Source organism: Callospermophilus lateralis, chromosome 14, assembly GCF_048772815.1.
Source record: "Callospermophilus lateralis isolate mCalLat2 chromosome 14, mCalLat2.hap1, whole genome shotgun sequence".
NCBI lineage: Eukaryota > Metazoa > Chordata > Mammalia > Rodentia > Sciuridae > Callospermophilus > Callospermophilus lateralis.
Window position 1 is genome coordinate 96,054,434 of NC_135318.1, and position 13,950 is coordinate 96,068,383.

General features: G+C 55.0%; 1 protein-coding gene across 6 annotated transcripts in view; it reads right to left on the bottom strand.

The window, feature by feature from the left end:
* The window catches only part of Fam178b (family with sequence similarity 178 member B), an 82,889-nt gene that overhangs the window by 11,246 nt on the left and 57,693 nt on the right, over positions 1 to 13,950 (bottom strand). For all 6 annotated transcript variants that reach the window (XM_076833388.2, XM_076833386.2, XM_076833387.2 and 3 more), the window contains one exon: positions 6,372 to 6,497. In XM_076833388.2, coding sequence (XP_076689503.1) covers positions 6,372 to 6,497 — 126 coding nt within the window. The remainder of the gene's footprint in view (positions 1 to 6,371; positions 6,498 to 13,950) is intronic.

The following is a 13,950-nucleotide window of genomic DNA, read 5'->3' on the forward strand; positions in this document are numbered from 1 at the left end:
GCAAGGCCAAGGCTTCATAGCAGTGTGTCCAGCTAAGTCTGATGAGCTGATCTGCAGCCATGGGACTGATGCTCCTATCACTAAAGATGCTTGGCAGACAGAGTAGAAGACACAGAAGAGCTGAAAAGGCAGGGGGCACCTGAGAAGGCTCTGGCCTATCTGGTATGGGCGGGGCCTTCCCCACCCATTCCCAGTCTTCCGCAAGGCCTGAGCTGCCTGGTCACCCCACTTAGAAAGTCCTGCTCCTCCATCTGCTCTGAGCTGGTGCCAGCCTGGAAGGAAGAAGAGGCAGCTGGCGGGGCTGGGGGCATGGGGGCAGGCAGGGTCTCTCACGTCACAGCACCTTCTCAGGCCAGGCTTTCAATGGGAGCCTAGGAAGGAGGTAGAGGTGGACTCTGACCTGGCCTCACACACACCTCATTTCAGGTGTGTGAAGCAACAAGTGCACAAGCCACAGCCTGAGTGGACAGGCTGGGATGGACCACAGGGATCCAAGGACAGGAGAGGAGGCTGTGCACTGCAGGGAGGAGGACCTGAAGGAGCAAAGTCATAGGCACCGGAATGGAGGGTTTCTGGGAAAGAGTCCACTGTTTTGGTCAAAGCCGGGCGATATGATTGGCAGGGCTAAATCCACGTGGATGAGGTAGGACCAGCTGACAGAGACTTGGATGGCAGGGTTTGGGGTATAATGTGACAGGTCAGAATGGGAGGAAGACCATCCATAGAGCCACCCAGGGGGGCTGAAAGGGCCAACAAACCTGGGTAGAGAGACCCTAAGGGGAGGACTGGCCCAGCTGGGGTGAGGCAGAGAGGACCTAGATGCTGCACAGCCTCCAGCTGCCCAGGCTTGAAGAAAAGAAGAAGCCCAGCCTGCCCTTCCAGTGCGGCCCTGTCACTTCAAGACCTCATGTGCTTGCAAAGAAGTCAGAATTCCTGGGAGCCAAAGCTGGCCTGGGCCACCAGTCCCCAGACCTGCAGCCATCTCCTCTGCCCCAGGAGGGCCAGCTTTTCAGAGGCTGCCTCTTTGAGGTCTGATGCTCCTCATTCTGGAGGAATTAACCAACCACCAGCCGGGGAGGAACTCAGGAGTCCTGAGTGTGTACTTTCTGTTCCTCAGCTCCTGCTTCCTCCCAGACCTCCTAGCCCTGCCTAACCTAGGTTCCCAACCCTGTGGGTGAGGGGCAGGAGGGAAGGACAGGTGTTTGCATGTGACAAGGCAGAGAGCACAGATGGGGGTTGGGGGTTGGGGGTTGGCGGTGGCAGAGGCTCCGGGGCCCCACTTGTGTGTTTGAGGGTGACACAGGACCAGAAGTCTGTGCTCAAGGCAAGCCTGAGGGAACACACATTCCCTTGCTGGGGTTGAGAGTGCAGAGAGAGGGCAGAGGCTAGCCGAGAGCTGCCACAGGGCAGCACACCACCCTGCCCTACCTCTGCAGGGAGCTGAGCCTCTCCCCACCACCACCTCCCACTAAGGCAGCTCCTGGCACAGGGACAGACAGCTGCAGTCTGCAGTTGCAGCAGCCTGAGCAAAAGCAGCAAAACTTGTTCACCAGCTCCCTTGACACACGCTGCACACCACAGGATTCACGAAGATGCACAGGACGCGCTTACACAAATGCACAGCGGCCCACGCCCTGCGCAGAGGCTGGGCAGAGCCACGGGTGTGTAAGGGAGTCTGTGCAGGTAGGGGGGCTTACCCCAGCCAGCATCACCCACCTCAGAGGCTGCCTGATGCTCTTACCCCCAACATCACCTCTTGACTATCTCCACAAACAAGCCCTCTCCAGGCCCCAGGAGACAGAGGCGGGGACCCTCCAGGCACGCACCTGGAGGAAGCAGCCCTGCAGATGCTGAGGGAGCCCCAGGCTGTCATCCTCTGAGGACTTCATCAGGCAGGGAAGAGACACTTATGGAGACTGGAGCCTGGGTGAGATCCCGCCTTTTATTTTCCTTTACTTTTCAGGTACCAGGGCTTCCCACACGCTAGGCAAGCACTCAACCACTGAGGTGCACCCTCAGCCCTTTAAAAAGTCTGTCTCACTAAGTTGCCCAAGCTGGGCTTGAACTTGCGATCTTCCCACTTCAGCCTCTGAGGAGCTGGGATTTCCGATGCCCAGCACTAGCCTGGGGCCTCACGTCTGCCAGGCTCCCCACCCCCTACTTCCCTCCTCAATTCCTTTTCTTCCCATACAACAGGAGACAGTGACTTCCTCCCAGGTCTCAAATTTAACCAACTGGGGAAAAACTTCCATCCCACCATCAAGATCCTGGTTCCTTTTCCCTCCCAAATCTCTATGGGGGGGAAAAAAAACAGAACCAAAAACTCCCATCAAATATAGCATCTGGCTGGAGTGTGGCTCAGTAGTAAAGAACATGCTTACCACACACAGGGGCCTGGGTTTGATTCCTAGCACCACCAAAAAAAAAATATATATATATGTATACACAAAACATGTAAAATGTGTGCATGTTTATATACGCATGTGTGTGTATACACATATATATGTGTGTATACACACACATGCATGCAAATGTGTGTGTGCGCGCATGTACACACACACACACACACACACACACACACACACGCATGCACGCACTAGACATGGTGAAAAGCAAAAACCAAAAGGGAAGTTGGTAAACTGGAGCATGGTGTGCGATGGCAGGCTTAACAAGAGCAGAGAGCAACAATTTCAATAAACACACACCCATGACCCCGGGACTGGACAAAACACAAACAGACCAACTCTGGCCACATTCAGCTCACAACTGTCAGTTAAAAGCAAGCCAACCAGGAAACCCTGGTTCTGGGTTGGAAGGCTGAGCTGGGTGCCCCGAGGAGGAGACGGTGGTGATGGAGTTGGGTTAGGCAATGTTTGTCTGCCTGGGGCTAACAGGCTAGTCTCTCAGAGGGCCCAGGAGGACACCTGTCTCTTGCAGAATTGAATTGTGGGCCAAAGGGAAACAGTGGGGGACCAGCCCCAAAGCACAACAGTCTCCACTCTGCAAAGGTCCTTTCTCTCCTGTTCTGCCAGTCAGGGCACTTAACTCTTGCCAGGCTGTGCCTGACTGCGAGCATCTTCTGCCCAGATGTTTATTCTCCTTTGAGTGAACCCAGCTCCAACCAAGACAGCACAGGGCCACTGACAACTGCCAGAGGGTTCCGGACTTCATTTTATTTATTTTTGGGATTGGTCTTACTATGTTGCCCAGGCTGGCCTTCAACTCAAGTGATCCCCCTGCCTCAGGCTCCCAAGCAGCTGGGATACAGGTGGGCAGGTGTCAGGGCAGGTGGGCATACTTAAAAATGCCAGAAGAAAGCATTCTAGTTAGCCCTTTCTTCTGTCCTCTTCCTCTTTTTTTTTGGTTTTGGGAACTGAACCCAGGGATGCTCTACCACTGAACTACATCCCCAGCACACCCTGCCTTTAAAAAAAATTTTTTTTTTTTTAACTTTTATTTTTATTTTTTGGTACCAGGGATTGAACCCAAGGGCAATTAACTACCAAGCCACATTCCCAGCCCTTTTTATTTTTTTGCTTAGGGCCTTGCTAATTGCTGAAGCTGGTTTTGAACTTGTGATCCTCCTGCCTCAGCCTCCTGAGCTGCTGGGATTACAGGCCTGGGCCACCACACCCTGCTAATCAATTCCTTAAGCAGGATATTCCATGGAAGCATTTTCTTCTCCTTTACAAGCTCTGTTGTGATTTGCTAAGTTACTTTGACCTAGCTAGGACAAAGAATTCAGGAACCCAGGCTGCCCACCTCCCCTTAAGCTCCCCATCCTCCTGGCCCCCATGCAGAGGAGCAGCTGTAAGAGCCATTTTGTTCAAGTACTTGGTGTCTAGCTTTCCCTGGCAGGAGCTTCCTAATTACCAACAATGCCCTGCAGCTGGTTCTCTCATTACAAAGGTGTCACTTCTGAAGCCCAGAGCTCCATCAGGCTTTAGGGACCCAAAGACATTAAGAGACCCAGAGCCTGCCACTGGTTAGAAGGTGTGCAGAGGTTGCTTTCCAGAATGCGGGCAGGAGAGCAAATAACTAGAACAGAATGGAAGAAAGTCCAGGGAAGGGAGAGACGGATGATAACACAATCCATTTGCTTGTCCATCCTTCCGTCTGTCCATCCAGTGGCAAAGTGGAATGCGCTGTACAGAGATGTGGCTGTGCCCTGGTCCTGCCAGACAGCTCATGCACTCAGGGACAATGCTGGGTGAAGCCACATCGTGCCCTGGGCCTTCTCCCAGAAGGAGGGAAGAGGCCTGGCCAGTGCCTGAGAGAGAGGAGGTGGGAAGAGCTGGGCAGAAGTGTTTATTTGCAGGGCTGGGGGAGGGCTATGACCCGCAGAGCAGGGCAGGAAATCTCCCAGACAGAGTAGGAGCTGGGCTGGGGGGATGGGTGGGCAGCCCAGCATGGTAGCCCCAAGGGCCTGGAAAAGCAGCCACTTCCTGCACCAGAGGTCACCTCAGGATGACCTGACTCTGGTCTCAGTTTCCCCAGTGCACTCAAGGGGCCAGAAGACAAAGACTTTGAGCTCTGGGGATAAAAGGCTGAGCCCCCACCCAGACCACCACTCCCGTAAAACAGGGCGGATGACGCCAGCGGCTCTCTTTGGCTGGTGAGTAGCCCCATCTTTGCTTTGAAGATGAAACACACTGGGGCCTAATGAGGAGTCAGCCAGCTGGGGTGGGAGCCTGCCCAGTCATAGCCCCACCTCGCCCCTCCCAGTCAGAACAGCGCTTAGGCAGGGGACACAGCTCGGCCCACTTCACACTCTTCTTCACCTGGAGCCCCATCTGTGTCACCCTTGTCCTCCTCTCCCTCACCCTGAGAGCCTGCAGTGGTCCTGGGTTGCGTCCAGGGTCCTAAGTGCTGTAGTGACCTTGCCTGCCCCTTCTGCTGCCCCCTCTCCAGCACACTCTGCTTCTGGGCTACTCTGCCAAGATGTGCAGCCCCTCTGAGCTTCTAGGCCAAACCAGCCATCCCCAATATGGCAGTCAACCAGGGGACGCGGGGATGCTTCTCACAAGTTCCTCTACCTGCGTGGCAGCACCCCTTAACACAGAGGATGCCTCGGCTGGCTCATCACCCCCCCCCCCAGGCTATGGGACAGCTGTGCCACCAGGCAGACTCAGAAACAAGGGGAACCAAATGGAAAGCTGGGCCTGGCAGGGCCCTGCCTCTATGGCATGAGGTTGTGGGGCTGACCCCCAAGAGCCAGGCCAGACCAGCCTCTTCTTTTCTCTCTCATCACTCCCCCCAGCCTAGGCCTCCCAGGTCCTGGGGTCCTGCTCAGGCCACCCCAGAGACTGGTCCTGCCACATTTCTATAGGCCCCATAACCAGCCTCTGCAACCAGTGCCTGTGTCCTGGCAGTGCTTGGCAGAGGAGAAGGGGCATGCGGGTGGCTCACACTCTCCAGGGAGGCTGCAGCCTCGTAAATGCACTCATATTAGGCACATCGGAAAGATCACCTTCCCTGCGTGTCCTGGAAGGGAAGTGCACTGGGACTCTCTTAATGGTTCATTTGTGTTCATTAAGTAATTAATTTGTTTATCTGATTTGCAGAGCAGTGCCCAAAGGCTGGACTTGTGGATCCTCAACATCCACCTCTGAGCAGGGTTTTGGAATTACTGCCTTGCTGAATTAGAAGATCCCTATCTCCATTCATCACCCCCAGTACCCAGGGACAGGGAGCTGGGCCTGCAGCGCCCCCTCAGAAGCCTACCCACCACTGTCTCTGCTCTGACATTCACCTCAGTCTCCTCGCCCTGCAACCTCCAGGCCCTGGGGTAACTTGTTGCCCTTGGCTTCCAAACCTACAAGCCAAACTGTGGCTTTTAGGAAAGCTGGGTGATGTCTGGAAAGTTAATTGGGAAGAACTGTGGGGAGGTCAAGGATGCAGCCTGGTAACAATCACTGAAAATGAGCAGGGAGGCTGGCCCCAGCCCTGCCCTGCAAAAAGGAAACCGAGGATGCCCCTCCCATAACGACACCCCCCCTCCTCCTAAATGTGCTCCCATCGCCCACCCCACCCACCCCAGCATCTCCCCATCTCCCATCCCGGTCCTCTAAAGCTAACCCAGAGCCCCAGGGCTAAGGAAGCCAGGATACAGCGGGTGCAGCAGACACACAGCGGCCCTCTGGCCTGCAACGCCTGTGCCCACGCCCTGTACCTATGTGTGCCGCGTGGGCAAGGACTCTAATTACAGGCTCGGGAGCTGAGGAGCGCCTCCCCTCAACATAGGAGGAAGACCGCTGGTCTCTGCTCTGGTCTAGCCTGGGGCTCTAGCAGGATGGGCAGCTGTAGACCCCGCAGGTGGCGCAAAGCAGATAAGACAGCCCTGGTAGAAGCAGACAGTGCAGGGTGCTCACCTTGTGGTCCAGTGCGGCACTGGCCTTTGGCTGTTGCTCCTGGCAGGGTGGCAAGGGCTCAGAGCCCAGGTACTGTCCCAGGGATGATGGCCTCATGAGGCTCAGGAGTTGACTGAGCAAGGACAGCTGGGGAAGACAAGGAGGCTGTCACATACTGAGGGTAGCAGCAGCCAAGCAACTGTGTGGGGACACACTCAGCTGGCAGCAGTGGGTTAGAGGACCCGAGACCACCTCTCACAGATAAGCTGTGTGGCCTCTCAGACCCTGAGTGACTCTACCACACACACACACAAACGTGTCTTGCACAGGGCAAGCCCTTCCTTAACCAGATGAACTAGGAAGGCCCCCTGAGAAGGGCTTCACTCACTGCCCTGGAGAACCAAGAGCCGGAGCTAGGTCCTCTGCCACTGGGCAGAACCCTGCCCAGCTGAGCTGCTCCTTTTGTGCCAGCCCACTAGGCAGAGAGGATGCTGTCCCTTTCTTTTCATTGAACTTGTCACTGTGGCATTTCCCACACACGTGGAGAGAACATGAGCCCTGCCTGTCCCGTCACTGTGAGTGATGACCACCATCGTCGTCATCTTCTCTACCTGGTTCATCATCTCCACCCCAGCACAGCCTCTTCCTTTTGGACATATGTTACATATGTTATGTACATATTGTGTGTGTGTGTGTCTTTTTTGGTGGTACTGGGGATTGAACCCAGGGGTCCTTAACCACTGAGCAACATGCTCAGTTCTTTATATTTCATTTACAGACAGGGTCTCACTAAGTTGCTGAGGCTGGCTTTGAATTCATGATCCTTCTGTGTCAGCCTCCCGAGTTGCTGGGATCACAGATGTGGGCCACCACAATTGGTCCCAGTCCTTTTTTGTGCATGTGTGGTACTGGGGAGCATTCTACCTCTGAGCTACATTCCCAGCCCTTTTTATTTTTATTTTCAGACAGGGTCTTGCTAAGTTGCCCAGGCTGGTCTTGAACTTGTGATCTTCCTGCTTTCGCCTCTGGAGTAGCTGGATTACAGGCAGGCACCATCAAGCCCAGCTCCTCCCATTTTGTTTTTGAAGAAACTGCCCATCTCCTCTGAACAAACAGGCTCTGAACCCCTCAGGCAGAATGTGACCAGTCTAAATCCTCAGTCTGCAGCCAGCCCTTCCTTGGTAACACCCACCTCAGGGTTCAGGGCCTCAATAGGGCCCAACAAGGCCCGACCAGATGCCCTGGAGCTCATTTGTGGTGTGGCTGGGCAAAGGCAGGCAGGCCCAGTGCCTGGCCTCTCTGGGGTGGGGCAGGGTGCCAGGTGCAGAAACAGAGCCGCGGTGGTCTGCAGAGGCGCCTCTCCTCAGATCTAGCAGGTGCAGTGTGGCCATGGGCTAGAGCTGAGCCCTGGCCAGCGGGCACACCTGGCTCCCTCCTCTGACTCACTCCCTGACACCTGCTCAGCACCTGGCAGGCTGCGGTGCTGAGGGCTCACAGGAACAGCTGGGCTGGGGTCTAGGACTAGGGAGGGCCTTGGCTCCTGGAAGAGGGCCAGGGCTTCTCTGCCCTGTCTGAACCCCTTTGGAGGGGTGAGGAGGCGGCAGGAAAGAGGAGGAAATTCTGGTGAAGAGAGGCTCCCTCGGGGCTGCACCAATACCAGAGCTACACTGCCTGGCTCGGCCTTCCTAGTTTGGGGACAGCTTCCAGGGCAGCCCTGCCTGCCCTGCCCGGAGCTCAGAGATGTGCAGGCGCAGGGGGCGGGGCCCTGTGCCCCACGCCCCCAGCTCAGCCTTCTGGCTGGCTAGCCTCGGCTTGGGAGCCTGGGCTGGGCTGGGCTGGGCTGGGCTGGGCTGGGCTGGGCGGGGCAGGGCGGGGCGGGGCAAGGATACCACGGTTGCGCGCTCACTGGCTCACTGCTGGGTTTTCCTTGCACTCCATAAAAACAGCTCTGGGGTGCTGGCGCAGCGACCTGCCCCCTGCAGATCTGACAGCTCATTTCCTTCCGTTTCCCTTCAGGCCGCTCCAGCCAACCTCTGCTGCTAACACACGTATCTGCAGGGTCCGAGCTAGTTGGGACCCCATGGGTCCCACTGGGGCTGGGGTGGACCAGTGCCCTCCCCACCCCACCCACCCCCCTGCTGGGAGCCATCTCAGCAAACACTCAGCCCATTAGGGCAGACACCTGGGGCAAGAAGCAAGGGCTCACCCAAGACAGGCCTCCACTGGCCTTGTCAATTGCCTGGCAAGAGGAGGAGGACACTCATCCCAGCCAGTGGCTCTTAGCTTAAACACTGGCAGAGGATCTAATTTGAACGTGAAGGCTGCCCAAGTCTTAAATGTCTGAAAGACCCCAAGTGGTCCCTTGTGACCTGCTGCTGCTCTCAGCAGCCTGGGCCCCCTGCAGGAGCTTCTGACCAGACCCAGCACAGCTGCTCCTCCTTCCAGCCTTGGCTCCAGCCCCCTTCACAGGGAGGCCTGCCCACCTGAGCTCCCACCTGGCCTGCAGCCTCATGCTGGCCACACCTGCCTGAAGTCCCTTACCCTGTACCTCTTCTTTCCATAGCATTATCACCACTTACCAGCCCATGTAAATTAGCTGCTTATTACCCATATTACTATCTGTTCTCCTGCTCCAGAATGTCATCTCCCCGTGGGTGTATTTGGTACTGGGACTGAACCCAGGGGTGCTTAACCACTCAACAACATCCCTAGCCCCTTTTAGTCTTTATTTATTTAAAGACAGGTCTCGCTGAGTTGCCTAGTACCTTGTCATTGCTGAGGCTGGCTTTGAACTTGTGATCCTCCTGCCTCAGCCTCCGGAGCCGCTGGAATCACAGGCATGGGCCACCACACCTGGCCCTGGGGCAGTTTTGTTCACTACAGCAGCCCAGAGCCCAGCACTGAGTCTGGCACACAGCTTGCTTAGGAGAACTTCTTAGGGAAATGAGTGAATAGATAGAGGTCAGGACCAGGACCGTGGCTAACTTTTCCATGCGAAATGCAGACTTTTATGCCCTTGATCTCAGCTACTAGAAGCCCATTTTCCAAACTGGAAGACATGACTTGACAAAAGAGACATAGCCCGGGGTAAGGAACAAACTCCTGCTTTCCTCCCAAGCCTGCTTGGCCGAGTCTGGCCTGGCTGGGTGAAAGGTGTTACCTCCTGCCGCCAGAGCCCTCTGGTGCCGTCCCTCCTCTCACACTCCACAGCCTGCCCTTGGAAAGTACACCTCGCATCTGGCAACCCACTGCCCATGCTGCCATCCCCAGGCCACGGCCACACAGGACGACTGCAGGAATAGACCCCCTGCCCCAAACAGAGCCCAGATCTACAGGCAGCCAGAGGAAGTTTTTTAAAGAGTTTACACATCACATGTTCTCTTCTCTGTTCAAAACCCCCCAGTGGCTCTCCACTGTGGCACAGAAGTCAAAACCCCCACGGTGGACAGTCTGGCTGGGGGAGCCTTCGCTTACCTGACTGACCTCGCTCCTGCTGGCCCACCCTGAGCCCTCTGCTTCAGCAGCACTGGCCTCCTTGTTTTTCCTCCAACCCAAGAGGCCCTGGCGGGCTCCAGGGCCTTTGCACTTGCAGCCCTGCTGCCTAGAGTGCTCTTCCCAGAGGCCACCTTCCTCCTTCAGTTCATGTGCAAAGGTCCCTTCCCTGGTTCACCCTGAATATGAGCATGCTCCCAGCACCTCCTCTCCCTGCCTCTCTGCCTTTTCCTCCCCAGTGCTCCTCACCATCTGGTACTCCCCATGACCTGCCTTCTTGGTGCCTGTGTCTGCCAGGCCCCAGACTGTGAGTGTCATAAGGGAGGGACTAAACTCTGTTCTGCTCTATCTTCCATGCCCAGATCAGTGCCTGGAGCACACGGGGGCATGAGGCTGAAACGATGCTATTTCTGGAACATTCCCAGTATTCAACAGAGGAACAGAGATTACTGTATAGACCCTGGGACTCTCTGGCAAATGCAAACCTTAGGCTTGTGGCATCCCAAGCACCTACAGAAGTCCTGTCCCTAACGGTCAGTTCCAAGCACGCGTCTTGCTCCTGGGGCCTGACAGTCCAGTTTGAGGAACGAAGCGGCTTGGACACAGTGGACTCCTGCTGCCCAGTGGTGCTCTGGGAACGGCTTGGCCCACCCCTAAGCACAGGCCTCTGCTACAAGGAGCCAGAGTCTGTTCTCAACCCACAGCCCCTTCACAAACAGCAGTGTATTCTGAGGGGCAGGGGTGACAGGCCCTTGAGTCCCCTCTGTGACCCAGGAAGAAAGCTCCAGACCAGCTGGACATCTTCAGCATGAAGTCCCAGGCACAGTCCAGGCTTCTGAGATCTGGGGCGGGGGCTGGAACTCAAACCTCAGCCCCATTGCTGCCTTCGATGACCTTCAGGAGGCTCCCTGCTGCCTTGCTCCATCTGAGAGTAACAGTCCTTGTGGTCCAGGCTGCTACATGCAGCAGGCACTGAGCACGCACTCAGCATAGACTGAGGGCTGCCACTCTGGTGGTGGCCATTATTTGCGGTGGGGTGTGATAGCTGGTTATGGTGAAGGGGTCAGTGCCTAACCAAGTCCGTGTGCAGGAGACGGCTGGGCTGGCCTGGCCTGTGGAGAGGACTAAGCACAGCACCACTGGGCAGGCTGTGGAGTAGGTGTGCAAAGGCCACATGGGGTTGATGTGGGCAGTCATGGGGACTAGATGGCCCTGTGAAGGCATGTTTCAGGAAGATCTGACAGGCCAGACTGGAAAGTGGGGCACTTGGCAGCCCAGAGACCTGGAAGAAGGGTAGGGAGTGCCAGGGCTTGCAGTGGAGAGACAGGAAGTGCATCAGGCAGGTCACAGGCAGGCCCCTGCTGGCCTTCCCTCTTCCCTGGAGCTGCCCTGGATCCCCGCTCTCTCTCCTCTGTGGTACACGCACAGACTCATCCTCCAAGACCTGGCTCAGGCACCTCCTCAGAAGCCGCCTCACTGTCCTCAGGCAGAGTTAGTCACCACAGCCGCAGCCGGCTTGCTCACCCTGTCTTCTGAGGTCATCTGGGTGCTGTCTCCCCAGAGCCTGTTGGCACCTGGTGCCTGGGGCAGAGCCGGGGACAGGGGCTGCTCAGCAAGTGTCTACAGAGCAGAGGAGCACATGGCCGGGTACAGGCAGGTGGGCACCAGTGTGTGGAGAGGCCCTGGAGCTGGAAGCACAGTCAGGATGCACCTGGCTCTGTCTCCCACAGACCTGGAGACCTGGGCCCTTAGCAAAGGCAGAGCTCTCCAGGGCCAGCTTTCTCTGGGGGAGGCAGGGCTCCAGGTTAGGTACTTGTCACTTGCCTCCCTTCCCTGTAGCTCCCCTCATCTCCCCATAAATCTCTGCCCAATACAAGCTGGGTATGGTTGCGCACTCTCTAATCCCAGTGGCTCAGGAGGCTGGGGCAGGAGGATTGAGTTTGAAGCCAGCCTCAGCAAGGCCCTAAGCAACTTAGTGAGACCCTGTCTCAAATAAAAAATAAAAAGGGGCTGGGGATGTGGCTCAAGCGGTAGCGCGCTTGCCTGGCATGCGAGCGGCCCGGGTTCGATCCTCAGCACCACATACAAACAACGATGTTGTGTCCGCTGAAAACTAAAAAATAAATATTAAAATTCTCTCTCTCTCTCTCTCTCTCTCTCTCTCTCTCTCTCTTTCTCTCTCTCTCTTAAAAAAAAAATAAAAATAAAAATAAAAAATAAAAAGGGCTGGGGATGTAGCTCAGTGGTTAAGCGCCCTGGGTTCAAAAAAAGTTAAGCTGTGGGGCTGGGGATGTGGCTCAAGCGGTAGCGCGCTCGCCTGGCATGCGTGCAGCCCGGGTTCGATCCTCAGCACCACATACAAAGATGTTGTGTCCGCCAATAACTAAAATAAAATAAATATTAAAAATTCAAAAAAAAAAAAAAAAAAAGTTAAGCTGGGTGCAGTGGCACAGGCTTGCAATCTCAACGACTTGAGAGGCTGAGGCAGGAGGATCACAAGTTTGAGGATAGCTTGGACAATTTACCAAGACCCTTAGTAATTCAGCAAGATCTTGATTCAAAATAAAAAAAATAGAAAGGGCTTGGAATGTAGCTCAATGGTAAAGTACTCCTGGGTTCAATTCCTATCACACAAAAAGAAAAGAGTTAAAAGTGTGGTGTGGGGATACATATCTGCAATCTCAGAACTCGGAAAGCTGAGGGAGGAGGGTCCCAAGTTCAAGGTCAGCCTGAGCAACTTAATGAGTCCTTGTCTCAAAATAAAATAAAAGGGCTGGGGATGTAGCTCAGTGGTAGAGCACTTGCCTAGCATGCATGAGGCCCTGGCTCGTTCCCTAGCCTGGCAAAACAAGCAAAAAACAAACCAGAGTAAAGATGATAAAAACAAGTTGAGGTGATAAATTTTACATTACGTATGTTTCACATTTTTAAAAAATGTGATACAGGTCTGGGGATGTGGCTCAAGCGGTAGTGCGCTCGCCTGGCATGCGTGCGGCTGGTTTCGATCCTCAGTACCACATACAAACAAAGATGTTGTGTCCGCCGAAAACTAAAAAAATTCTCTCTCTCTCTCTTAAAAAAAAAAATGTGATACAGAGCCAGGTGTGGTGGCACATGCCTGTAATCCCAGCAGCTTGGGAGGCTGAGACAGGAGGATCACAAGTTCAAAGCCAGCTTCAGCAAAATCGAGGAGCTAAGCAACTCAGTGAGACCCTATCTCTAAAGAAAATACAAAATAGGGCTGGGGGTTTGGCTCAGTGGTCAAGTGCCTGAGTTCAATCTCTGGTACCAAAGATAAATTAAAAAAAAATAATACACTCCACCCAGCTTAATCCTTGCACCCAGCATATGGTAGGCAGGCAAACAAGAATTTTTTTCCCCTAAGAGATGACAGAATCTTGCCACGTTGCCCAGGCTGGCCTCAAACTCCTGAGCTTGGCCCGAGTAGCTGGGACTTAGGTCTGTGGGGCAGCATCCTCGCAGAGCTGGGTGAGCCCGAGGCCTTGTGCAAGTGCTCTACGCTCAGCTGCACACCCAGCCCCCAGCAATCGCTGACTGAAAGAACTTGGGTAAGACATTCTAACCCAGCTCAGCTCTTAGGGCAGAGGCTGGGGCACCAGCCAGGACTCAGGAGTGGGCAGGCCTTGGGGAGGGTCGGCCACCCCAGGCCTTCCTGTCCTGGCTAGGCAGACTTGAGTTATGGCCGGGGCCTCGAATGTTCCCCTAGATCTTTCATGCTGAAGGCTTGGTCCCCAGTGCAGCATGCTCTGAGGTGGGGCTTTTTGGGGAAGTGATTAAATAATAAGTGTTCTGATCTCAACAGTGGGAGATTCGTATCTGGTGTATTACTGGTGGGGCTAACTGGAGGAAGTAGGTCACTGGGGATGTGCCCTGGAAAGGGGTATCTTGACCCTGGTCCCTTTCCCTTTCTCTCTTTGTTCTCAGCGCCATGAGTTGACAGCTTTCCTCCACCTGCCCTTCCACCATGATGTTCTGTCTCACCTCAGGGCCAAAGTAATGGAACTGGCCGAACACAAACTGAACCCTCTGAAACCATGGGCCAAAATAAACGCCTCCCCCTCTAAGTTGTTCGCACAGTGCATTTTGG